The sequence below is a fragment of the Bombus flavifrons genome, chromosome 10 (assembly GCF_040668555.2).
Source record: "Bombus flavifrons isolate JBK064 chromosome 10, iyBomFlav1_principal, whole genome shotgun sequence".
Lineage (NCBI taxonomy): Eukaryota > Metazoa > Arthropoda > Insecta > Hymenoptera > Apidae > Bombus > Bombus flavifrons.
The window spans coordinates 5,946,330-5,973,947 of NC_138451.1; the positions used below are offsets into that span (position 1 = coordinate 5,946,330).

Consider the following 27,618-nt stretch of genomic DNA (forward strand, 5'->3'; position numbering starts at 1 on the left):
GTTAAATGTCTCCAAGGCTCGATCGAAACGAACGAGCTTTCGGGCCCAGGATCTCCAAGTAGATTGGGATGGTCGTATCGAGACCTGTCGTTGGTTAAGAGACGCTGAAAGTGACGGTCAGTTTATGCATTCGGTTAAGTTCAAGTATTATGCGTTTGCCGTGAGATCGCACTGCGTTTCCAAATTATTAGCAACCTCCGCTGTTTCCGCACGGCTGTAATTGGTTTCGACGAACCAAGCCAAGGGAAGAAATTGAAATCTCCTGCGACTGATTCGTTGGAAAAATAACAAGCGACTGATTGATTAATTAGTAGCGATAGGAATTTTTATTCTGTAGCGATCTGAATGGAGTAGATGCGAGAATTTTTATTACAGATATTTATACAGATTAAAAAATTCGTGGACGCAACGACAAAGAGACAAAGAATAGAATCTAAGCGGGGAATTGTTAATATGGGCAAAATTCAACTGCAAAGAGTCTAACAAAGAAATAGATCAACATCCGTCAACCTCGATGAGAGGACTCCGACCAAATAAACGATCAAAATGAAGAAACCAAGTAAATCTAAACGGTAGACACTCGAGAAGACTCTCTCAATCTGGCATGAACGAAACAAACCACCAAGAATAACCCAATCAAACGTGTGTCCGACACTCCGAAAACGAAACCAACGAATTTGATCGAAACGCTATCTGTTTATCAGGGATTCTTCGTTAGACGAAGTGGAGGTAATCAGTCGTGATTGAAGGCTGTGGTCGGTGAACGTAGAACGTATTTCACAGCTGTGAATCAGCGTCGCATTAATACCGAAATGTCCTGTTAGCCGGCTAGCAATTCCGCGAACGGTTTCACCAGCATTTATCGTTCTCGTATCAACGCATCCCCGTGGGCCTACACGCCGCCACCTGGATATATTGTAGCGTTCTCGTTGCCAGAAAATTATTCCACCATCTCTCATGGATACGAACCTGCAACTTCGTTATACCGATGGGATTACCACGAAAGAGAACGACGAATGACCCGGATGATACGAACATGGTTGGTTTGAAATTGTCCTGAAAAAACTCTGATTTCTACGAGTTTTATTCTCCTGGTAGTTTTAACGTTTTGTGTAACCCTGATCGGGTAAATGGTTAATCGTCGTAATTGGTAGCGCTGTTTATATATTTGGAACGACAGAGATTGGATCGTGGTTAGGTTTTAAATGAATAGCGAAACGAGCTCGTTGGAAAGTTGGTGAATTTCGGACGCTCGATGACGATGGAATTGATTTTGTATTTTGGGAATTTAGAGCGCGCGATGAAGATTTAACGTTGAATTAGTTAGATTTGTAATTTTTAGGGTCTGAACGGCTCGGTGGATAGGAATTTGAAATTTTTGTTCGTATGAAAAAGATTTTCCAGATTCAAATGTAATCAAAAAAATTCCGAATTCGCGTAATTGGAAGTTCGAAGTGCGCACATCGAGAGAGCCCATCAACCGCGAAACGGTCGGTAAAACGAGTTTTCTGTCATCCAGCCGACGAAACTTGCGACGACAATTTTTACGTCCTCGCGACGTAGATACGGTAAAAGTTACAAACTACTGTTTTTTCCGCGCCTGGCCGGCTCTGATTGTTCGTGAACGTCGGCCGGAAACTCTGGTCCGCGTGGTTGGGAAATAATTTTCCTAATTAACACTGGAACAGCTTGCTAATTAAGATAGACGTTTACTAATTAACAATTGCTACCGGTTATTTCTCGCATCGTTGAAACGTCTCTCTTTTACAATTTTTTCCCATCCACCACCAATATGCAATCCTACCTAACCTTCTGAATTTCTACGATATTAATCCTGGAATTACGTAATTATAATATTTAGCACGTACAATAATTAAAAAAAAATGAATTTCTATAAATATCCACAGCATATCTGTATATCGCTTTCAAACAATTACGCAAATGACTATTTTATGTATTTTTTAAAAACTCTTATTCTTTCATTCCAATTCCAGAATTCCAAAATTCGTTGATAATTGCTAATTTAATAGATCAATTTCGATTAATTCGCTTAACGATTCCGTTCATTCCGTAATTGCTAAAGAACATTTTCCAAGATACTTTCACTAGTTCCGCCGTTGAAACAACGAAAACGTACGACGAATCAATTATGCAGCCAATCCGTGTCCATTCCCTACGGTAGCAAATTCTTCAAATAGAATGTACAGCATGTAGAGCTGCGCTAGCGTGCATGATTAATGCATGCGGTCTATTTGGAAAACTGATCGTGACTGGGCGTAGTCGAGACTCGATTTTTCTGCACGCTTTTATCTTTTTGCAAGTTTAACGATAGCACGTGTAAACTGACATCGAACGGTCCGGTTTCGGAGGATGAGATGTTTAAAGTCGTGCAATTTTTCTGCTGTCGCCTAAAGTGGATCGGTTTACAGCTTGATACGTATAAGAAATAGTCGTTGAAAATTTTATAGCAAGCTTTTTCGATCCAAAGAGTTAGGAATCGAAGCGAGACATAAATTTTTAATTCTTCTATGAGAAGAAGCCACACAACCCGATTATAACTAACTAAATCGGGGATGTTAATGCAAATTCATAACAAAAAATAGAAATTTCCTTCGTGTAATAAATATCGCGATGCGTGGCTTACTTTGCATATTTTCTATATTTCTGAACGTTGTGCGCATTCCGCAAACTTTTGCATCTTGAAATTTACCATAAATGCATAAATATCATAAATTCACGAATACGTTCTAGTTGGAACTTAAATATCGCAGATCTTTTTACAAAATTACCAATTTACATCCGTATATCGCGAAACAATATTTTGAAGGACGAAAATTATGTTTCTCCATGGGATTGGTTATTTCCCGGACTATGCTCGCTGCAACTAGAAGCAGTAGGATCCACGGCGATCATTTACAATCGCGAGAAACATTTCGGGGCCAGCCAGCAAACAGCTGCACAATTTACTGCGGCGTCGCACAAAACTAACACACCGATTCCGAACCGAATCTCGCACTTTCGCGCTTCGATGCGGTTTATAATAAATTACGCGAACCAACCCGTTACACTCGTCGTTTCCATGTTTTTTTTGCCTTCGTTTTTTCTCCTAAATTGTTCATCGTCCACGTACCGAAAGCGAGCTCTCGAGTGTTTATCGTGGCCAGTTCGCGCGTCAACGAACGTTCGTCGGCGTTCTCCATTATCAAATTTCCTTTAATCGAATCTTTTCATTGTCGATATTATTTATGTCCCCCGAGAACCATTTCCACGTGGTTTTTTTATTTTATTTTACGGCATAACTTTTATCACTCGTCGAAATTTTGGGAAATCGCGTTAGCGTGTGGAAAAGGGAATTTATTTTCGAATTTATTTACTTGTTTTCCATGTAACTATCTTAGGATAGTTGTCACTAGATTGAGAGTTTTTGTAATGTTACGCGAAACTTAAAAACGTTGAAGTACGTTATAATTTGCAATATAGTACGTAAAACAGATCTCCACTTGATATCGAAACGTTAAGAGAGGATCCTGAAGCGAGACTTGTTCTCCATTTTGCGGAGGGATGAAAGTTCGAGGATTAGTGAGATTAAGGTTTTAACTGTTCGAACTTTACTTTGTGTTTTAACCAACTTTGCTGCTTCGATAAAGTAAGAGGTTAGTCGTTTAAAATTGGATTAATTAAAATTATGGAATTAAGATTCTACCGAATGGAAATTCGTCGACGATGAAACTCACGCTATGTTCTGAAAGAAACGTATCGCAAGCTTGAAGATTCATAGATAAAAATTGTTTATTCGACTCGATAGTTGTACTGCCCGAGCATACAGAAGTAAAATTAATTGAAATTGAACTAGAAATAATGCGTATATATCGTACAACAATTTATTACTTTTTCGTTATAAATGCAATTTTCATTTTTCTATTATAAGGTAATATCAATTTTCATAATTACCATCGTATTGGAACGGTATTAAATTTTATTTTTATTAGAAAATAATATACCTGTCTACTCTCGCACCCTAGAAAAACTAATTATTAGCAATGGCGCGGAATTGTACACTTGGCAATACCATCTCATAATTGTGTTTCCTCGCGAAACGTTTTACACGTATTTGTAAAAGTATACAAGTTGGAAATTCCCAGTCCTATCGTCCCATAAAAATCCAACGAAATAAACTATGCAATTCATGGCTACGAACCGTGCGAGCTGCGATCAATTTTCTTCCTCGCGGTGGTTCTTTTTTCAGGATGGCTCCTTTTTGAAAAATTGCTCCACGGAAAAATCGAGGCGGTCGCGGCGTGGACTCACGCCAATTAATTACAGCCCGCTCTGTTGCGATGTTTAATTAAAAGTGCGAACGAAGGACCCGTCTCGAAATTCTCGCATCGCATTTTTCCGCCAACACACACACACACGCGCGCGCCTTCGTGTAATTAATTAATGGATTTTGAATCCTGTTCGGAGGATGAAAACTTTCGCCTAATTGGAACAATTTCCAGCTTAGTCCACTATTTTTTCCTCACTTTTCTCTCCAGTTCTTTTTTATCCTCTTCGTTTTTTGCGTTAATTTCCTTGGTCGAGGGAAAAGAATGGTTCAAAAATGGATTAATTCGGGAGAGGGAAAGCGAACATAGAAGGTGGTAGAAGCGATCAGGCAAACGAAAATGTAGATTCGTGGATTCGAAAGCATTAACGACTACGTCTTTTTTTTATCGAAGCATATCCCCGATTGAGAGTCGTGCGCGTTTGCATTCTTCAACAGTCGTTGATTCTTTTAACGTGTCGAAGAGATTCCTGCGAGGAATTAGCCCGCATTTTCGGAGGGAAGCTATTGGAGTAAGGAAGAAGAACAAAGGAAAGTGAATTCTTTCGGCGAATTATTGATTTCTTGTCTGTAGGATATCTGTACAAGACGACTTAATCTTGTTGAAGTAATTACTTGAAGAAAAACTCTACACTTTTTCTTTTGTATATCCGTGATCTGCAGACCGCTGTTACGAAGAGAATAGAATTTAGTGAAAAAAGAAATTCGAAACAACGAGAGGTCCATGTTATTGTGCCCTTGAATATACATTTTATTTTGGATTACGAGGTCTAGAAACAAATGAGCTATAAGTAGATTTCTATTGCTGTTTCTTGTAGCCTTCAGCTAGAGCTACAAGGTTAATTTCTTGCTAATGTCCTTTGCTATAAATATATGAACGTGCTCTCTATCATAGCTTCTTCCTATTGTATTCTAACACTGTAAGAGTGAGCATCTGGATCGGTAAACACTATACTTGTACTTATATCTATACTTATTTCAATATATTTCTCTACTCAAATTGATCCAATCGTTCTTCTATCAGTCAACCTCAACAAGTCTTGTGTATTACCGGTTGATGTCTTATTATGATCGTTGATTTTCTCTATTTTTTATTCATTTATTCGTCGTGGTCTTTAAGGAATATTTCAAATTTCGGAAGAAAGTGTTGAATTGAATTTGCGCGAAATTTTGACTACTCGCGTGTTAACGTAGGAATTCTAGACTTCCTGCTGGAACAGTTTAACTTGAATTCTGCATCCGAGCCTTCGATTCGTCGGCTGCTTTCCCTTCTTTAACTCTCAGGCACTAGCTAAAGTCGGTTGAAAGCTAAAACTTTGAAATTCGCAGTTCGGCTCTACCGCAAAAGCGTATTCACAACCGGTTTCCACGAGGAAACCGAACCACGTTTCTTGACTACACTTTACACATTTTCCATGTTATTTCTTGGTACTTCTCGTTTGTATTTAGCACGTCAGAATTCACAGAGTTTCTCGAGAATTACACGATAAACCAAATAAATAAGATAACTTTATTTATGTATTCTCTTTACTCTGCCCCAAATTTTTCTTTACTCTGTCTCATTTCTTCCAGGACGTTCTTTTAATATCGATACGATAGTTCACGAAGAAATGTTAAAGTTCGTAAACCCAAAGTTCATCGTAAAACGATCCTCCTCTTAAACCGTCATTTTTCAATATTTATAGCCTCGTTCCTGAATATCCACAAACCATATCCCGTTCACCATTGTTCCACCGCTGTCTCAACAATCGAATTACGTTGAGACCCGTTCATTTGGAAAGTTCAATGGAAATTCATACCTTCGAGAATATGTGTAAAAAAGTAGACGGTCGGAAAATAGTTGTTTCATCTATCGAGTATAACACGAGACGCTACACTTTGGATACTTTATTCTGTTTCTTCGTATTAGGTGCACTCTGTGCAATTTTACACTTCCAGAGCTTGTACGGACGCATGAAAGTTGCCAGTATACTCATAACTCACAATGAAATATCAAACAGCAGGACGAGACTTAGAAAAACGTTTCTAGAGGCAAGAGAAATCTGTCGAGTGTACGAATCGGGCTGGTTCCTTCGTTGTCGACGATGGTTTACTTTTCTTCAACGTCTAGAATCTACGGAAGCTTAAGGAAAACGAGAAGTATCGAAGCGAAACCGGGAAAAGCATCGAGGTCGGCGGGATGGGATGGGGTAGAACGCGTTCGGGGGGAAAAAAGCGAGAAGACAAATATTTGTCGTAACTCCGTCCGGTTTATGGAGGCCGTGAGTTATCAGTCGCTAACTTTGGCAACTTTGCCCCTCTTCCTCTCCCTTCTTCCTTCACTTTTCACGTTCTTGCTCGCGTTTTTCTTTCCGAGCGAAGTTTTTCACCAGCGCGCAAGTTGCGATGGAAAATTTCCAACCCCGTCTAAACGTCTTCGTGGCCGCGTTAACGCGAATCCTCAAACATTTCCGAAAGAAAGAACTGTATTCTTTATCTTCAGACTTCATTGGCAGAAAATATTTTGATTTTAGCGTAATGGCTTTTATTTCTTTCTTTTTTTTACATAAAACTCCCAGCCAGAGTCGCACAATCGTCATATCGGAATGAAACTCGGAGAAAATTTTGTACGAAAATTATCGTAATCGCTGGAAACATTTATCGACACAGATAATTTTACGTTTAGAAACTCTCGTTTTAAAACAGGTTATATTTATCTGGAGACATTCGTTATATAACAATCTAATAATATATATAGAAAATTATATTCAAAGAGAAATCTGTCACGCAATTGTAGCTTCGAGAGCAAACCTTTATTGCAACGCTGTAAAGATTCGATACAATATATTTAACTATGGCTCGTTTGGTCTCGTTAAAGTCTTTGTAGCTGCACGAAACCCGATACAAATAATTCTCCATCGCTGGATTCGGGTCGAGCAGGTAAATCGAGACCGTACCCACTACCTTCCAATAATCCATGCTTCCTAATTCTCGTCGAAACCTTCCTATTGGTAACACTCGTCGATAAAGAAGAACACGCCTTGTTTCCTACCTTTTATTCGTCTTCCACGACCATTTCCATTACTCCTTTTCAATCTACGATACAATTTTTCTTCTTTTTAACTCGCCTCGTTCCCCTTCGAACCTCGTTTCCTCGTGTTTTTCAACGGACATCGTTACAGTTGGTCGATCCTCGATTCGAACGACCAGTCATCCAATTATTTCGCTCATTCCCAACGACAAAGCTACTCGATGTCAATTAAAACCTTAACGAATTCGTTTTGCCGTGGCTTACTTGCAGCTTTATTCATTTATCACCTTTATTCTTTTTTTAATTTTAATCTTGTTAGAGATATATTCGTATAGAGGCGTCTTGATTCTTAGCAATCCTGTTACGAGCTGTTAATTGGACGAAACCTCGAAAATCGTTCTTTCGTCCCGTTTTAAGAAGCTTCTGATGTGAATCCGATCGATAACGATCCAAATTTTTTTATAAATTCTGTGAAAAACCATCGTTGCTGGAAATCGTCTTGAAATTTAACGTGAAACGGAGATCCGGCTTCGAACTGTTCTCTCGTAAATACCTTATCTTTTAATTACTATTCTTCTAAAATTACCTGTCACCATATGAATGGGAAGATGAAATTTACTATTGGGATATTCCATTTACCTTCCAATAAAAGCATTTCTCCTATGATAAAAAGACGAAAACTTGTATCAAAAGATAATGCTTGTTATCTTCAAACTAATCGTACACCCTTGTTATACCTTACTGATTTTCAAGTAGCAATTTTGTTATTTCTATATTCTATTTATTTGTCACAGAATAAAGTCTTCTTATAAAAGGAAAGTCTCACAAAGAGGAAAGTAAAACCTGTTACTCTGTCTATCCAGTATCAAAAGAATTTTTCTTCCGAACAAAGAAGACTAGTTCATATTAAAAGATACGACTATCTTGCTTTCAAATTAATTCAAGATATTTCTCATACCTTCTTTGTCTTTGATGGAAAAATGTTACATACCGTTTTACATGCTAGTGCTACTATGCTCAAGTCAAGACCCGTTTCAGTCTCCTAGGCATTGGTGCTCTAAGAATGATTGATAGTTTTAGTTGGAAATAAACTTTGGTCCCGTTTCCGTATTCCAAAACTTGGTTAAATTGATCGGAAACGTGGTCCGCGATAAGTCCTGCTTCGAGGTGTTCTAGGCTCGTCCTTAATACCTCCGAAGAGATATTAATTCGCCAATTATCGAGGAAACATCGTCGACCCGTAATAAACTCTCTGTCCAGATTATCGTAGGTAGCGTAGATAAGACCTAGGTGGCTGCACGGAACGATATAAAGAGGTGACTCTGCGAAAATTCATTTCCACTCAGCAGACTAATCTTCGAATATAAAAAATAATTTTTCTGTAATTTCGGAATCACGCATCAGAAATTATAGCACCAAAAAAAAAAAAAAAAAAAAAAGTTATCTCAGCTCGTTCTTCTTCTTCTCTAGCCGAAATTACGGAGAATTAACATACAGAAAGAAAACGTTTCCCGTTTCTTCTTTCTTTCGAATACTTGAACCGGTCAAATTTACAGCGTCGACAAATTGGTGGCGACTTAAGGTCATAATACGGAAACAAAAAGAGTGACGTCGACAAGGTGGAGAAAGAAGATGAAAAGGTAACGGGGAAAGACCACCGCGGAATCGACGTTAATCAAGAGCGTGGAGACGGCAGTAAAAAAGAGAGAGCGAGAGAGAGATAGAAGCCATTCGGTCCATCTGGCTTGTCGGCGAAATTAAAAGCTCTCTCGCACGTGTTCGCAGCACGTGGTCTCTGGTCGTGCGCAAGCTGACGTGCGCGGACGCCTAAAGCTTGATTTAGACCACTGCCGTTTCTCACTCACGTTCCTTTCTACGTGGACGATGCTAAGCTCACCCCCTTTCATGCACCGATAACATCCACTGAATTTTAATGCGGATATTTACTGAGCATTCAGACCACCACTGTATTAGACGAGTCCGTTAAATCGTCCAGATTCTGCTAGCCTTCGCTAGTGATTGTATTAGGAGATGCTCGTTGCAATGGCAACTGTGTTTTGCTCGATTTTCATAGAATGGAGAGGAATCGAGAGTGGATCAATTCAGGTACGATTGATGCGATTTTTCGGAGAACCAATAATATTATGATCGGATAACGACATCTGTTAGCTGTGATAGCTTGAATTATAGCAAATAATCCTTAACTTCATATTATGAATCATCTCTACATAACTATGATAAATTATCCATTCTCGTAATAACTGTGCGTAACGCCACATCAACTCTCTGTTAAACTGTACGAAATTAAAGCAGGTCCAAATCGATCGTCGTCGACAACCCTTGAGAATATCGTCGCGTCGCTAACAAACCTAATTTACGTACGTCTATACTATATGGTTGTTCCTATATGGACTCTGTATAGATATCTCTGTAAGCTACTCTCTACTACACATACGTATATACCATTCTACAGCATTATTATCGATTTCTGCTAGCTGAAAGTCTCATTCTTCCATTTCCGAAAAGAGAAATCGGGGTTTATAAGCGATTAAAGTCAAGATCAGCCCAATAAGAAGGGACGGTTGTTAAGGGAATGGCCGGTCGTAAACGTTGAAGTGCACTTGCGTTGGCCAGGCTCGACGTCCAAATACATCGGCAAAATATGAATTATGTCGGTGAAACGTGACTGTTTGGCCCAGCGTAATTGCGTCGAAAGAGTTTCGGATCGGTGGGGAGGTTTATCGGCTCGTTAAATCGAATTTACTGGATTCATCGTTTAATTCGCTGTGCGGCCGCGTGCACGTACCTGTTCGCGGTATTTACATAAACCGATAATCGTTAGTTCGCACGCCGCCGGCTCGAGGAATTTAATAACGGCGTTCTCGTTGCTCGTTTCACGCTCTCGTTACCTGTTTCCTCGACGATCGGAGATCGGCACCACGGAGAGGCTTTCTCTGGCCTAAAGGTAAATTCCACGCTCGAATATTTACGGATGATTTGGAAATATTAATTAAAAATATGTAAATATTGTTTCCTTTCCTCTTTACAACGCTATATACAGTTCCGCTAATATTCAGAACATAATAACAAACAACGCCATATACAGAACACGATACTATTTCTGTATTATTACATTACTATAAGTATCATGTCGGTTATTCTACGAGAATATAAACTATGTATTCGTAGCTTGAAAATACGTAATCAATGTCTTCCTAACGATAACGTTTCATTGTACTGTAGATTTTTAGTAGCAAAATGTATACACTTACCTCGATCTCTCGTTCCACAATGCTCAACTTCCAGCTACATTTCTACTGGAGGGAAAGGACGAGAAGAAACGAAATACACCGGTGATCGAATCGTACTTCGTATGGTAATTTATTACAATTTGTACAGATTACAAATCGGTACCTATGGTGTCGCGTTCCTCGTTAGACATCTTAAAAGGAGCGGATATTGAGCAGAACGCCGTTCGTCGCTGCGCTAACGTTATTCGTACTCATTTAATATTAATTTACCCCTGTATGTATATATCTATATATCCTCGACACTCTCGGTGAACACTGGGGTTGCTAAACGAATGACGTGTACAACCCGATCGAAACGATCTTTCACCATGAGAAATAAATAAATGAACAAATAAATATGGATCAACGACAAATACCGTAGAAAATCAACGAAGAAGCCGGAATAAAAACGATCGATTTGAAAAGTACGATCGTCTTTTTACGCGTGTCTCAGGGGCGTGTATCATATACAGGAGGTTACAACAAAACTTCTCCACGTCTTCTCAGATCCATGTTGTTTTTATCAAATTTAGCCACGTGCCACCGCGTATTCTTTTTCTTCTCCTTCCATCACTATTATCTCATTTTTTTTTCTTTTTTACATTGTATAATTCGAGAAAAATCGATGAATAAATGGCCACGAGTCAACAAAATTGAAAATCGCCTGCATCACGATCTCGATTTATTTAGAGATGAGCTCGAAATAGGACAGACACGTGCTGGCCAGGAAAAGAAACTATACCTGGGCGAGTATTTTCCTCGTCGATATTTTTGCTCGATATTCTTCTCTACGTCATCTCGACCTCCCGCTTAACACACAGGCCCACTCGTGATTAAAAATCAATTGTTATTCAAGCTATCTACTCCATATATAGTAACATACATAACTGGAAGCCCTAGACTACTAGGTTTTACATGGACGATGTTTTCTTATTTTCTTATTTTCCTCTTTCTTCTGTTTCTTAATCGGGTCAAACAGTGGCAGTGGTGTACTTGCGGGCGCGTACGAGCTACCTGCTGGTAGGAGTTGACGTCGACGAGGTGTAAGGCGTCATCGTCGTCGAGGAGAACATCAGATACATGACCGCTGGCAGGGTGAGAATCATCATTGTCGTTGTAGTCCAGGTCGTGCTTGAGCTCGCCGAGTTGCTGCTACCTGTAAATTCAAGAGAAAGGTAAGTGTTTAAAGCGAAAAAGATTTTTTTTTAACCAATCACACGCTGTCCTTTTCTTCTCCGTTTCTTATTTTATCGAAAGTAGGTTAACAGAGAGGAACGAAGTTTAATAATTCGAGAAACTATTTTTGCTCTTTTCATCTGGTCCTTTAGATTTTATTCTTTCACTTTTTTAAAATTATGATTCTGGATATAAAGAGGCGGATGAAAACTGGTAATTAGGGAAATTGGTAGGTGCTTTCGTGTAATGTATCTGTCTTTTCGTTTCTTTTTTCATGTGGCTCTTTTATTTCAGCATACCATTATTAAAAACAGCAAATGAAAATTGGTAATTAAAGAAATTGAGGACGATCCTAGATAGTTTCTTTTTTGTTTCCATTTTTTACTTGAGCATAGAGATATAGATATTAATGCGAATGAATATTAATAATTCCAGAAGTAAATACGATATTCTTGTTATGAGAGAGTGTTAGAAATACTATTCCTTTCTTTTTTCTGTGTATTTTTTCGAAACAACATAAAGATTTTCGAAAATTCTTCGTTAATTCTAACGTTTCCCTCCACCGTCTTAGAAAATATTTAATTTTTGCTAACAAAAGCTTTTTTTATCTCTAACTGTTAACTTCCCGAGTAAGCTCTTAAGGGGTTGAACTTTTCAGAGTAATTTCACCGTTTAAACTTGAGTTACCGTAGATAAGGAAAAATACGTATCTTTTATTTTTGCCTGTTCTTCTCATCTACAAAGTTTCATCTAAATTGCAGCCGGATCGTTCGCGACGTTCCCTTGTTATGAACCTTGAAGCGTTTCACGGTATTCAATAGGGATTGGCACATCGTAAACCCGCGTGAACGTCAGATTTCCGATAATCTGGCTATAGTTGGAGCGCAAGATTGCAAGCTAGATTTCCCGGGGGTAAGCATGTCTGAAATGTCTCGGCATTTAATACCTGTACTCTCTGTATGCATCAGATTTGTACCTAGCGAATATAAGTTTAAGATACCGTCACAGAGACATTCTATTTTTTATCCCGTTCTTCTTTAAATATCTGAAAATCGTTGATCGAATTACGAAGCTTAAAGAAACACTGGAATTCCCATTCTGTTTCTTTTCCGTTTTTTTGTATTTTTGTTTCTTCTAGACATTAGCGAATCCACAATATTTGGTTAGCGCATATCAAAAAGATACGAAATATCGGCGTATCGTTCGAACAGCTTTGCTCACTGGACACCGTTCAAATTATACGATAAATAAAGCTATCGATGGGAAGCTCATTCGAAAAATGCAACATATTCGTATCATTTTCATGCGTTCGATATATCGTTGAAATGCTCTCGTGTTGATTTAAAAATCGAAAATAAAGGTTTTATGTATATCAAATTTCTCATATGAGATGAGACCAAATACAGAGAGCACTGTAGCTCTTTTAATTAAAAAGCTGCGTAATACGTCGATATTGAAAAACGTAAGTAAATTGATGGATATATTATTTCGTCAATAATTATTTTGTCGGTTGAGCACGAAATAGTCGAGTGTCAAGAGAAGAATTAATTCGAAGATTCCTTGGACTGGCAGCACGCGGCAATATCGAAAATCCATTTGCCACAGACTTCCGGGAGCGTGTGGTATTAATCAAACTCTGTCGCGGTTCCATCGGAGGTCAGCGTGTTACCGGCCACCCTCATCCGAAACCAGAGGTTTTCCTCTCCAATTAGAAGCTCACCGAAACGATTTCACACACGCGACCCTCTCGACTGTCCTCTTTCTTAATTACAGTCGAATAAAAAGAATCTAAAAAAAAAAAAAAAAAGAAAATAGATATTCCACCAGGGAGAAGGAGAGAGAAGACAAAGAAGTAAGTGGTCGAGGCACGTAGGTAGTCCAGCTCGTTATTTCCGGTGAAAATGTAGAGTCTGCCACTTCCGGCGCGGTTCCTTTGCCAAGTCCTCTCGGCCAGAAACCTGTTTCCGTAAACTTTGCTCTGTACTTTTAAGCCTTAATCCTAAATTATTTGCGAAAGGGCGCACCCACTTCTGTTCTCGGTATAAGGTCGTTTTCTTTCCTCTTCTTTTTTTTCCTCCTCTTTTATTTTATTCTTCATTGGCGAAACCGCGGTAAATTGAACAGTTGTTCCAGTTAAAACAATGGAGCAAGGCTAGGTAGGAAGGACCAATTAGGAGCCACGGGTCAATCGGAGGCAAAATAAAATGTCTTGCCCTCTTGTACTTGTTAAAACGTTCGAATGTTCCGTTTAAAGTGCTTAGCCAATAACCGCTTCTTTCGAAATCAGTAGAGGATCTTGGTGAATTTTCACTGTGTTATGGATTCAATCTTTTCGTCGGCTGAATAGTGTAATCTTTAAACGCCACTCTGTCTCTCTTCTCTTCTGTCCTCGTCTCTCTTTCCATTCTGCGATGGAGTTATCGAAAGTTTCAAGAATACGAATTACAGCACGCTGGGCTGGTTACATTGTGCGCGGAAGGGTTCACAATATTTCTTCAATTTACGAGGAACCTTGGAAGTTTAAAGGAAAAAGGGAAACGTCTGGATTATTGAAACTCTGTTGCCATTGTTCGGTCGAAACATTCCTTGCTTTTCTACATTTTAATTTAGTACTTGTTCACTCGTCGCTGCATTTTTATGAAGTACTCGTTTCACCGTTAAATTTTGACAAAAGTGGCATTGTTCGCTCTTCCTTTTTCAGAACGTTTGTAATGCAAATAATAGTTGTTATTTATGCATACTATTTTTGTTTAAGTTTTGTTGAATTTTGTTCGTACTTCCCGTGCTTTGAAAACATTCCATGACACTATGCGATTCGAAATACATAATTCATATACGATTAGAATTTAATAACCTACAAATTCGTATAAATATTCATATTAATAAAAATATTTATTTAACGATATCGAATATGTTATATCCTGCAAAATATTGAAAACATCGACCTATTCCGTAAATGTGGAATGAGAGAGGATAGAGTTGTTCATATATAGGAATTTTTATAACATATATGTCGGAGATGAAAGAACACCGGAGCCTTTGGAATTTCTGATAATCCCGCAACATTGTAATCTAGAGTCTACCATAGCTGTAATTAAACAATTGTAGTTATTCACTTCGATTTTAATTGTTCGAGACTTGTGATAATGAGCTTGGGCTCGAGGCGACAACCAGCCGCCGAACGTAGTCGCGGTCACGGGATGAACGCTTTGTCTAACAAAGGTATGGAGTAACTCTATAGCTCTCCTTAAAAGAAATATTTGTAGCGGCACGTGACAGTAAACATTCCAACGGTTTCTATTCCGTGGCTCGCCACACGCAGATCCTATTCTTCGGGTATGATGGTTACCAGATGCCGACGAGTCTCCACAGTACGTGATCAGCTAGCCCGAGGGCCGTTATAAACACTAAGATCTAGTTACCTAAAGTCCTTCAAACAGACAAACAGTCTTTGTCCCAACTACGGAAGGATAGGGGAGATCTATTTTTTCAACGAACGACGCTTCCCACTAGCAACTTTCCCTCAAGGGCGGCTAGCATCCTTCTCTAACCACCAACATGGAAATTGACCAATTAACAGCAACATCAATTTCCCTCACTTTCCGAACGAAGGCTTTTCTCGATGAATCCGAGGATCTCGTGTCCTTAGACACACCCCATCATAGTTTTCCTCTGCAGCATCATCGTGACGGAAAGTCATTCTCTCGTGAGGTCGCATTAGCGAGTTACATAGCGTCTTTACGCTCGGTGAATATTCTACGTTTTAACAAAGAGTTAGTTTAGTAATACTTGTACCGTAGACAAGCAAGTTGAGTACAATTTGGACTTTGGAAGAAACTGGACTTTGTTATCCCGTTGACCGCGGATTCGTTATCGAACCTAAGACCATTGTCATTAGTGTCTAATCACCGCGGTTACTTGTCAATTCTGCAATATCCACATTTGTACTAATAATCATATTTGTACTAGTAAATATCTTCTCTATTGCATAACAACAATGTCCAATCCAAATGAAGATTCGTTACACGCCCCTAATCCTAATCATAATGTGAACCCGACATATATATATTCATTTTTTATTCGTACACCATTTTTCATCGCAAATATTTTTCTACTGCCTATATTGATTTATTAATTTAAATATTTACATATTTACTATTTCTGTCGCGATGAAATGACGGTTTCTCGATATTTCAATATCCTAGATTCGTACAGACGTAGAGGGAACTGTCTCTGGTCTAGCACAAAAAGTGATCTGGCACGAAACCGTGTTGTTGTCGGGCCGTTTTTACGTCGTAGTTTGTCTTGGGAAGATTTTGCAACGCCGGGTGTGAGGCAATGTGGGCGAAGGGAATCGCATTAGAGGCGGTGCGGTCGCGGCGATTAAATTTTCAAGGAACAAGAAGAAAAGTAACAGCCAGCAGTGGAGCAGCGTGCCAGTTCGCGAGCAAGCGAATTAGCCGCTCTTGTTTTGGATAACGTAGCAATAATGGAGACAATCTCTAAAATTGCCGATTGAAATCTCTTTAAATAATACATTTTGCTTCTTTTTAGTCTTGAGATTTGCGTTCTAAATAATTTTGCGTGATACAATTTTTTTCTATTCTGTATGCTCTGTGTTAATATCGAAATTTGTATATTTCTTTCTTTTTTTTTTTAATTTTATTGGTCACTTAATAATTTTAATTGGTCGTCTGTTAATGTATACGGGTTTAGGTGATACATCCCCCTTGACATTTTGCTTATTTTATTCATCGATATGTAAGGATTGAAGTTTCCGTATCTCTTGAATTAAAATATGTACAATGACGGATGTACATAAATATAAATATAAATAAATTGATCCGATCGATTTATGAAAAGTTTTATTTCTATCTTTTTGGTGTATCTGATATAGAAGTTTGGCGGTAAAGACCTTCCCTATTTATATACTCGACATAATTCAAATGAAACTTTTATTTTGGAAAATCTACTTTTTTAATTTTTACTAACTTCTCTTATTACAGGAAAATTTAACTGCTTTTTCAAATAGATATTCGATAACGTTTCTACTATGTACGTGGTTTCGACAGATGTATATTGTGGTGGGATTAAAATTGCAAATATATTATCCAACAAAACAAAAAAGATTTCTTTATATTTACAGTTTGTACATAAACATGTTTGATTTGCTTGTTTGTATATATTCTCCACTTGTTTGTTTTTGTCCTGGATTTGTTTGTTTACATTTTCTGTTTGTGCTAGATACAGAATCCTAGTTATGATTCGTTGTGGAAACGTTCGACGATAAAAGATTTAAATGGAATTTCTCGAAATTCTTCTTGTTTACCCGCACATGTATTATGTTGTTATATTCTCATGAATCTTTCGCGTTACGCTCTTTTGTTTTCATCAGCGTTGCCACTGAATATTTAAAAATGATTTTAGAAGTAATAAAAATATTGCAACAAGTTAATTTGACATCGTGCATTTTCCACGACTTACTCTTCGCTCAACCATTGCTTTGCTGTTCATTTATTCTGTGTCTCATAAATATTCTTGTATTTGCATTAAGCATTGTTCAAGAAACCACTAGAAGAGACGATATAAACAAGAGTTTATCGTAGACATTACGTGTACTTCGATTTCTGTTTAATGTCTGACTACATGCAAACCGAATCTACTATCAGCCGGACAAAGTCTCCTAGTTAATTACTTCTTTGGTTACTTTCCTTATCAATGGTGGAAAGAATATATGTATATACTTTGTCTATTTTATCAGAAACCAAAGTAGATCCTACGTATCTTTTATACCATTTTTACCTACAACTTTCGACAAATTCATTGAAGACGTAGATTCTTAAAAAGTAGAAGAACAACTGTAGCGGCACATGAGTCGACGAAAGATTTGATTGAATATTATTGTGCCTTGGAATACCAACGTTGTTTTGCTTTGCTAGGTTCAAAGGTAGACGAACATAAGACAAAATATTATCGCCGTTATTTGTAATCGTCAACCGGAATTACACTTGAACTTTTTATAATAACGCCTGTCGATACAAATAGTTGAACATACTCTCTAAGACGGACATTTAATCGAATAGTTTAACGAGTCGAATAGTTGAACAGTTAGAGAGTGGAATAGTAGCATTGAGTGGGCGACGATTACTCTGTACTTGTACTTAAAGTGATTTTATTACAATTGACTATTATCATTTTATGACTCGTCTCTTTAACACGTTGACTGCCACGCGTGTTTTCAAAGAAATCTCCATCAGGCCACGCGTACAGCAGTACCAAGCGTTTTCTGCTAGGTGCTCCCATCGATATTTTAGTAGTGCGAGTCGCTCAAGTGGTGGTCTCAAGAATGATCTTTCGTTTCATTTATTCGCAACATTAAAACCACTAGCTGTTGTTGAATATAATGAAGGAAAGCGTGGTATAGATTATTCCGACCAAATGGTTTCTTATGCCACCAAAATTAGAAAAGAAATCAAATGGCACAGAAAACTTGGCATTCAATTCCTTCTGGGAATTTCTGTTGTAAACGCTTTGACGGTTTACAAAATTGCAACAAGGAACAATATAAATATTAGAATATTTAGACAATTATTAGTTGCAAAATTATTAGGGTTGTCTGAAAATACAAAAAATCGTTGTCTTCGACGGAGTCAGCATAATATCGCCGTTCGGAAAAATGATTCCGGAAGAAGCATTAGACGCGCGTGCAAACTATGTTATGCAAATAAAAGACGTCGAATGGACCGAACAAAGGCACAAAAGAATTTGAAGAAAACAACAACTTATTGTCCAAATTGTCCCGACCAACCTCAGCTATGTATAGAATGCTTTAAAGTTTTACATTCTAAACAATTTTTTTAATAAACCATTTTCGTATTTTTATTTTATAACAATTCAATAGTTTTACATTCTAAACAATTTTTTTAATAAACCATTTTCGTATTTTTATTTTATAACAATTCAACAGTTTTATTATTATGGAATATCTTTTCAAATACCTATGACGATCCTTCGCAAGTAGTCAAATAAGCGACACGCGAATATGGGTTACGCGGCCTGACCAGAAACTTTGCTGACACCCCAATACAGGTGTCGTGGCAGTCAACGTGTTAATAAACCAACCAACACGTTCAATAAACCACCTCGCAATCGTTATTTCACACTAGCCATTCACTTTGTCAGAAAGAATCGCGCAGGATTCGTGTTTACGGGTCGAATTACGTGTGGTGGTAGTCCATCGCTGGCCGCCGTAGGATGGCCGAAACCAATTCGAATTGCATAAGTATTTAAAATACACGGCTCCGAATACTGTCTGTTAATAATTATTCCACCGGCCGGGAATCGTTTACATACAAACAAGCATTACTATCAACGTTATTACTGGCAAAATTACGACGCGATCGTGCGTGAATCGCGTAACATTATACACAGGTCGAAACCCGATCGAATCGTTACGAAGATGATTTCTATCTAGCATGCTCTGTCGCGTTCCATTACGATGGAAGGCTGCCACTTTCGTCGATCGATGCGCTGTAATTTCACAGCATATGGAGAATAATCTTCGTAGAGTGTAGTTTTAATATTTCTCTTTTCGGATAAATATTTCTCTTTTATTGCTCTTCTTCTTCTTTCCTTTCCTTTCCATTTTTTCGTCTTTTTTTTCTACCGAAGTTTCGAACTTTGATTTGCACGAAGTTTCACGGAAAACGTTGGTAGGAAAGTTCCGAAGAAGTTTCTGAAAACTATCGTGACAGACTAATAGGTAAATTAATCTTTGTTAGTTTCTCGTGGAAAATCAACGGATTCGTGATACCAAATACGCGAAATCGGAGAGTTTGATTAAGGAAGGTAGTACAACTCTTGTCCCATTGGCTCGACAAAATATTCACCGAGACTCGGATAGCGCGATAATTCGCTGTCACGTCCCGAGCCTCTAATCCGAAAACACAGAAAAACCACTCCTCTTGGAAGAATCCGCAGAAAATCAGAATGTCATCTCCATCCAATTTGATTCTCGCGATCGAATCCCCCGAAAAACAAATCTCCCTGACTGTGCTCGAACATGCTCCGTAGCAATCACTCGCTCGCTTCGGCATATTATCTGCGCGCCCGAGGATCAAAAACCGAGAGTGAAACGTAGCTCCGCGCGATGCAATCGTACGTCGGCGAGTAACAGAAGAAAAACGCCATGAAAAAGGGCGAATTAAAAAACAGAGGGGAAAAACGAAAAGGTAAAAAAAAAAAACGAAAGAGAAATCGTCAGTGCGCCTAGCCAAATCCAATTAATCGAATATCGATCGTCCAGGGATTCGTTCGCGTTTCCCTTCTCTGTTTCGTTTTTCTCCAGGCATACCGACCGGTGCCTGTGCTCGTTCATTACGGAAACAGTGACCCGCCTACCTGGACAAACCGGTACGATGCCAGCTTTATGAAACACCAGGATATTTCGCTCACAGGCGGCCTTTATCGCTGGTTCGTGTTTAAGGGAAGAGGACTAATAAAGTTTCCACGTGGAATCGCCGCGGCCGAGGAAAGCGAAGCGCAGGAAAGCTTGGTGGGTAAAAAGTACAGAGGAGAATGGGCAGTCTAGTACTAAAGGATAAAAGAGATTTAAGGATAATATAACAGCAACCATAAAGATTTTCTGGAATTGAAATTGTAAACGATATTGGAAATCAAGTACACGCGAATCACATTGTTTGCGATAATAGAGCTTTATATTATCTGGTAGAGAATTCTTCAGAAATAACTAATTTCCGCCTCATCAAACGAAGAAAATTTTAGGAGAGCCTCCTTTCGCGCTCGAAATTGTTTTCTATTGTAAAATGCTTCTAAGTTTAGAATCGCGTGACACGTTCAATTGTAAAATCTTGAATAAACAAACTTCGTTTCAGGAAATTGTTCGTTGTTCGTCATTTTGATTTATTCCAATATATCTCGCAATCACGAATTTCCAACACACCAAGTCGAAATTTCAGGTGTACAGCGGTCAAACTTAATGAGCGATTATGTTCCTCGTCCTCCTTTTTCCATATCCTTCTGTTCCTTTACAGGCTTCGATACTGCTTTTCTTTGTTGAAGGCTGCTTTATCTGTCCAATGAGCTGTGTGATTAAAAAACAGTGCAACCAGTGGATAGGAAATTATCGTGGCCGAGTTCGATGATCCTCTGAAGCTGATATACCAGATAATTGCTTCGTACGAAAAAATACGTTCGGGTCTGCGATGGAAACCTCTTATTCTTGTAATTTCTTGTAATACTTTAGAATCTTTATAGGAATCGGTTGGAAACCGAAACGATCAATATTCGACGATCGTGTTTCGCGAAGAAGAATTACTTTAACGTCCAACTAATTCAGTAGAATTTCGTACTAAATAATTCTTTCGAATCACGTTGAGAAATGGTAAATCAGGTTGGCTCTGATACAATCTGATGCTAGAAATATAAAAATTCTTGCAAGAGAAAAAGGAAAGTTGAAAGCGAAATAAAATTGGAAACGTTTAAGAAGTTGAGATTCGAGGAGAGTGATATTAAAAGATCTTCAATTAACTCGAAGATACCGAGAGGAAAAAGGGCGAAAAAAATATTACAACTTCTTGATTAGCTTTCTATTAGGTAAAGGAGAAAGATATTCGTGAGCCTTTAATTAACTTTTGACTATAGGAAAAAACGTTTCGTTCAAAGTAATACTGACGAACGTCGCGTTTGGAAAGCTGCGAGCAAGCAACATAATCTCAAGGCTGTTTTATTAGTTCTTAATTGCCCGAAGAAAATTTTTCGATCGAACTTTCATCATGAACGTAAATCATCGCTGTGTATCCGGAAACTGCGTATTGGGTGAAATATTTGGAACGAAATCTTTTCTTACACGCTCGCTTGTCTATTATTCTAGCAATGTCTTCGCTAGCAATTTGGTACACGTTAACTCGCGAGTAATCGACGTCTAATAGACCCCATTTAGCGATAGAAAATCGTTCTCTATTTTTTTAACGAACCAGTCACCGTATTGGCAGCTATTTGGACGCTCGCCGGTTGACACGATCGATGCGAGTTATTACGTCGAGCAACGAGCTACTTCGTACAATCTCGTTAGATCTCGAAGTTTATTTTTTACCACCTTGTCTGCTCTGGACGTCGTGATCCGTATTATCGGCCCTGTATCGTTTTTTCTTCCTCTTTGATTGGGTCATTTCCTCTCATTACAACAAAACAATGTATCTTCCTATAACGATATGGGGATTCGTGTTATTCATTTCTTTTTTACAATAATCGTGTTAGCAAATATATTTTCTCTATCTTTTTCTATTCTAGAAATATTCATAGCTATATATATTTCTAGTAGTCGTTGACAGACACCAACAAGACATACTGCATATCGAATTCCTTTAGGAACTCCACTTTATCGCGTTATAGTTAATTTAAAAGTTTTTATAGGTCGTAGACATTGTTTGGGTAGTTTAATGAATTTCATAATTTCATTCGCTTAGTTCGTTTAAGAAAAGTCGTTATACGCGGGTAGGCGAGTCGGTTTCTTCTTTTTCTTCGTTTTCGCTTCTTTGAGTTGCGCGCGAGGATGGAAGTAAAGCGTTTGTGTTATGGGAGAGGCTATTTAAGAATGGTGGATGATTTTAAGGTGTGTCGGGGATCTTAATATCCCAGTTTCTATTTTCTCGAGCGAGCTTCTCTATTTTCTCTGTTAGCGAGCCAGATTGGATCATCCTAATTTCTCGGAACGAATGTTCTGTTAGTGTCGTTGCCTTCTAATAACCTGTTTCGTTTTTCATACACGTCTGTTTAAATATTCGGTGGCTAACGATGCCGAGGCCATTTAATTTTTACGTTCAAGAAAATGCTTCGCACGTAATATTTTAATAAAACCAGCGCGAACCAAGGAAAAGGAAAACCCGTAGGGGCAGAGATGGAAAACATTTTCATTAAACATTTTTTGCTCGTACTACAAGAAAAAGGAAGTGAACTCCCGCGTCTCTCTTAAAGAGTTTCAATTTATCCTCGAAAAATTAATTTCGCGGCCAAATTCATTTTTATTTCCATATTATTTCTTTGTTTTCTTAATCTTTGATTTATATTCCACTCTCCTTTTCAGAAACGTCTGACGCAATTTTTTATTTTCCTATCTTATATCTTGCTTTCGTTCTTACTTTTATTTCACACTCTATACTAAGAATAGGATATTGCTATAAAGGAAGAAGCAATAAAGTTTATGACAGTTTTGAAGACGTTTTACGTAAGAGCCGATGACTGCAAACTTGTATCGAACAAAATTTAAATGTAGAAAACTTCCCTTTCATATCACGGCATATTATTCTACGTTACTACTTGTATTTTGTTAATTCTCGATTATAATACTTGGCAGTCTCGATGATAAATCAGTAGCATCGCTGATAGATTTTATTTCATTGAAAATTCACTTGGAATCGTCCAATCGCTTTGCGATCAATCACGCAGAATCCATTTCCATCCCCTGATCTCTCCTAGTTTATTCAATCAACTTCGACCATCTGGCGCTGCTAACTTTTCAGCGCGCGAAAGAACCTGCTCGTTTTCCTTTGCAGGCGGTCGTAAAATCGACTTCTAGTCTCGTTAACACTTGCCCACGATCATTCGATGACGTGCGGTTGGATCGTGAGGCGAATACGCTGGAATTGACCGAGCTCGTAAACCACGGAGTCGTAAAGAAGCGCGTCGATCTTTCGTTCAGACGCTCGTTCGAGCGGCGGAACACGATTAGAATCGAATCGACGGCAGTCCATGGATGGAACGATTCGTGATTCATTTCTGAAAGAGGATGATACTACACCTTCTCTAGCGACAATTTGCCTCGTTCGTACATGTTTTCTTGATTTTCGTGGGTTTTCAAGAAAATTGTCTTGCTTTGGGACCTTTGAACGAGTTGGAACGTGCGTTAAGAATTCCTTTTTCTTCGTGGATTAATGTCATTGTATAAATTTTGGAATTCTAGCGTACAATTTCAAAATGGCATATTTTCTAATTACTTTAAATTATTATTGAGATATATGTGATTTTGTGTGCCTCACTGGATTAGCTGCGTAGTAGTGACACACGTATATGAGTATGAGTGTGTGTGGGAGTACGTGAGTGAACAGCGTCTCGTAAAACAGAAGAATGCAACTGTTGCGTACGCATGGTGGTAAAAAAGATGGTGAGACAAAAAGAATGCTGAGACACGTGCAATGTGTATCTACGAATATCTTGTAAATCGCATATTAAATAAATCTGAGACTATTTAATATAATTTCTATGTGTAATATGAGTGTTCCTATACATTTATTCCGGCGACTAAGATCCACAATTCTCAACAATTATCTTCTGTGATTTTTCTGTAAATTATAGGTTAGAAATTGATAGGAATTGCACAGCAGAATTTTTAGGATTTGTGGCACCAGAAAATGAGGTAGAAAATTTAAATACTTACGAACTTGCGAACCTTGTTACTCAAGTATTCGTCGATGCCAAAAGATTATTATAGGAAGGAGAAAGAGAATTCGCGAAGATAAATACAGTAGAAGCACACATTACATCTGGCGATATTCGGAAAGGAACATCATTACTTTATAACGATGGAAAATAATCTATCTTTCATTAACCTACTTACTCGTTACTTTACACTTTTTAATCTGCTTATTCATTCATCATCTCTTCTTCCGATCTGATAGAACTTGTGGAGAAAATGAAAAAATGACGTTAGCAAACGCTTGTTACTTAAACCGCATCTTCTTTTAACAAGATAAAATCTTTTACTCTACACGGTAATTCTCCTTCTAAAAAATATTCTTCTGCCCATCGTAGAAACTTTCTTTTCAAGAGAATTTTCCACGCAATAGCGAAACAAAAATTTCCTCTTTAAACAGCATTTTAGTCTTTACGAACGTTTTTCTACGAAAAGATCTTCAGCGACAACAAAACTACACGGTGCACGCATAGATAAATCACCGTAATGCAATTTTCGCACATACCCACCGTGCCATTTCACTCTTCTTCAAAGAACTTCGTCCCCCGAACTGCCAAGAAGTCACGTGATAGCGCGGAATAAACGATTCTGCAGTGTCGACGGCCTCGAATGTTAAATATTTTCTTGGAATTAATCCGGTCTGTCGGATGCGAGGCGGGGAAAAAACGGCGTCGCGTCGCAAAAGGCGATGAAAAATGACGATAACGAGAGGAACACCGTACTATTGAACGAAGAGAGAAAGAGACGAAAGAGGGTAGAGTCGTTTGAGCGACGTGATATTTCGCTTTCCGTCGTGGATTATAAAGTAGCGTGGAAAATGGAATAAAGAGCGGTAAGTGGCTCGCGAGCGAATATAAATATCCATCTGGTGGAATAATAATTATTGGGATCGAGAAGATCCTAGCTACTGAACGCTGCTATCACGCGACCAGCTATCTTCTAATTACGCGCCATAATATTTCACATTATCCAGGGAATTATATCCTTCGTTGGCTTAATGTTCGTAAATCAACGACCAGAGAAACCGAGGCGTCGTCTACGACTCCGGTCAATTGCTGATCGTTCGTCGGTCATCCCGTTGACGACTATATTTCTATTCGAATTCGATCGTCGACGGGTATACATCATTTACATGACGCGTTCGGTGGACAGTCGCAGCAGGGAATCAAGCGGCCGCAACAATGGTGTACGCGCCACAGGGTTGCTGCGTTTCGCTCGCGGCGTACACTATGTCAAATCAAAATAACGTGCATACACGCGGGTACAGGTTGGCAGCGGCCCAATTATTTGTTAGCCCGGAAACGTCGGATCTCGTCGCGTCGAAACCTCTATCCATGCAGCCTCTCTCGTCTCTCAGACACAACGATGGACGTGGAGAGAAAGGCGAGCCACCGCCGAAAATCACAATAACGAAAAATAAAAGTAAAGGCAAGAACGGACGCGAAACACGAATGAACAAGAGAGGGATATGCGGAGCGGTGGTATCTCGAAGCTTGTCAAAACGTATTCGTCCACGGATGCAACGCATTATATAACGTGGTAGCCGATAGATCGCGATGGTCGTTCGAATGGCGCCAGAGGACACACCAGGGTTCCGGTGATTGCAACCACTGGCTCGAAAACCGGCTGAAACGGGGAGAAACGTGACAGGGATTCGCTGGATGGGGACAACAGGGGTGACTGGTGTCCATCAACGTTCCGTCGTTTCTCCATACCCACCCCCATTCGCTCCATTCACCGTTCTGTTGTTCCGCGTTCTCTGTTCATAACAATTTCGATAGCCAGCCGGGTGTAATTGCTTTTTCGATGCGAAACAAGTTTTCCAAAAACGTCTATATTATCCCGGGATAGCGATTGCCTCGCCATGTTCCTAACTATTTCGCCACTCGATCTCTGTCTTCGTTTTTGTTTCTCGTTTTGTTTCGTTTCCCTGTGCTTGTAATATATTTTTTCGCTCGTTGTCCTTTTTCCAAGAGGTGTTTTCTCGTTTCGAGATTGAAACGAGTACGTCGCAGCGTTGACAGCGTTCCCGGGTACCGCTATCGTGATTATCGATCGGCTGTTTGAGATTCGGTTGCACGAGTGGTGAAGCGTTTAAGCGTGCGAAACGGATCGTTGGGTTACCTTACGTCGGATGATGACGAATTTGTCGAATAGAAAGGCTTCGGTTCGCGATAGATCAAGGATGACAGGGACGATATTGCGATCGTTGTCGGATCATTTAACGACAGAAGAAAACCATTGCAAACGTATTTCTATCGAGGAGAAAAGAAGCATCGGTTTTCCTTGAGCACGAAAACTACTTTGCCTCGATATCTTCGTGTTTCTTTCTTCCGCCAAAATATCTACAGGAGCACGGGGAATTTAGCCATCGGTGGTCTTAAACGGCGATATCTTTGGTCTCGAGAACGTTTCGCTTCGTTTCTAACATATGTAGCACATATGTCGAAGCAGAAATTCCCAGTCGATTTCACAAGATCCGCTTTGACGTGGCATTCTGAGCGAAATAATCCGCGCGCGAAACGCTGTCTCCGCGGTTGCTTTGATGGAACTGACCGGCACGCGGTCACCGGCCTGTCCGGCTTGTCAATCAAAACGAAACAATTTCGGATGGCTTGGTAAATTGGCCGAGACCGTCGATTTGATTAAACGACGCCAGATGGGCTTACCCGTGAGGGAGGAATACAGAAATGGATTTCGAAAACGACCACGAACAGGCTTTCGTCTAGGTTTTCGTTGAAAAGTCGAGGATTAATATCCTCGGTGAGGAAAGTGACGCCGTGGCTCGATTTACGACCGTTTCCGCCTGCAGCTAGACTGCAACTCCAACTGCTTCCTTCGCTTCGATTTCACAGCTTTAGGAGCGTCGGACCGCGGTTGAACGTGGGGTGTTTGGATCTTCCAGGCGCGGTGATTAATTGGGATGCTTCAACGCTAGAATTCTTCGAAATGGATCTTTTGCGATTGTTTATGTAAATTAGAATAAATACAGTGATGACAATGGTGTCATTATTAGTGTTAGTTAGATAGGACTGACGTCGATAGCTGGTTAAAGTAATTAGTTTGAAAATAATAATTAAGCGGACAAAGCTGTATCGCGAAAGATTGACGTTGTTTGAATTCCCAAGAAAAAGTGTGCTACTCGCTTTCGATACAGGAACGCGGGAACTTAGTTATCATCGTTTCTATACAGATTGTCAGACACCGATAGTTTACAACGATCTTGTTAGATACCAAGTACTGTAACAAGCGTATCATGTCCATGTCAATGTTCTTGAATACCATGAACTTGGTGAAATCGATACTCGGTTACGAGATAACGATATTG

The 27,618-nt window shown here is 39.1% G+C and overlaps 1 protein-coding gene across 2 annotated transcripts in view; it reads right to left on the bottom strand.

Annotated features, from left to right (window-relative positions):
* Nucleotides 1-10,691: 10,691 nt before the first annotated feature.
* Nucleotides 10,692-27,618, bottom strand: part of LOC138184569 (uncharacterized) — a 132,267-nt gene continuing 115,340 nt past the window's right edge. For both annotated transcript variants that reach the window (XM_069122668.1, XM_069122669.1), the window contains exon 6: nucleotides 10,692-11,780. In XM_069122668.1, coding sequence (XP_068978769.1) covers nucleotides 11,635-11,780 — 146 coding nt within the window. In that variant the 3' untranslated portion in view covers nucleotides 10,692-11,634. The remainder of the gene's footprint in view (nucleotides 11,781-27,618) is intronic.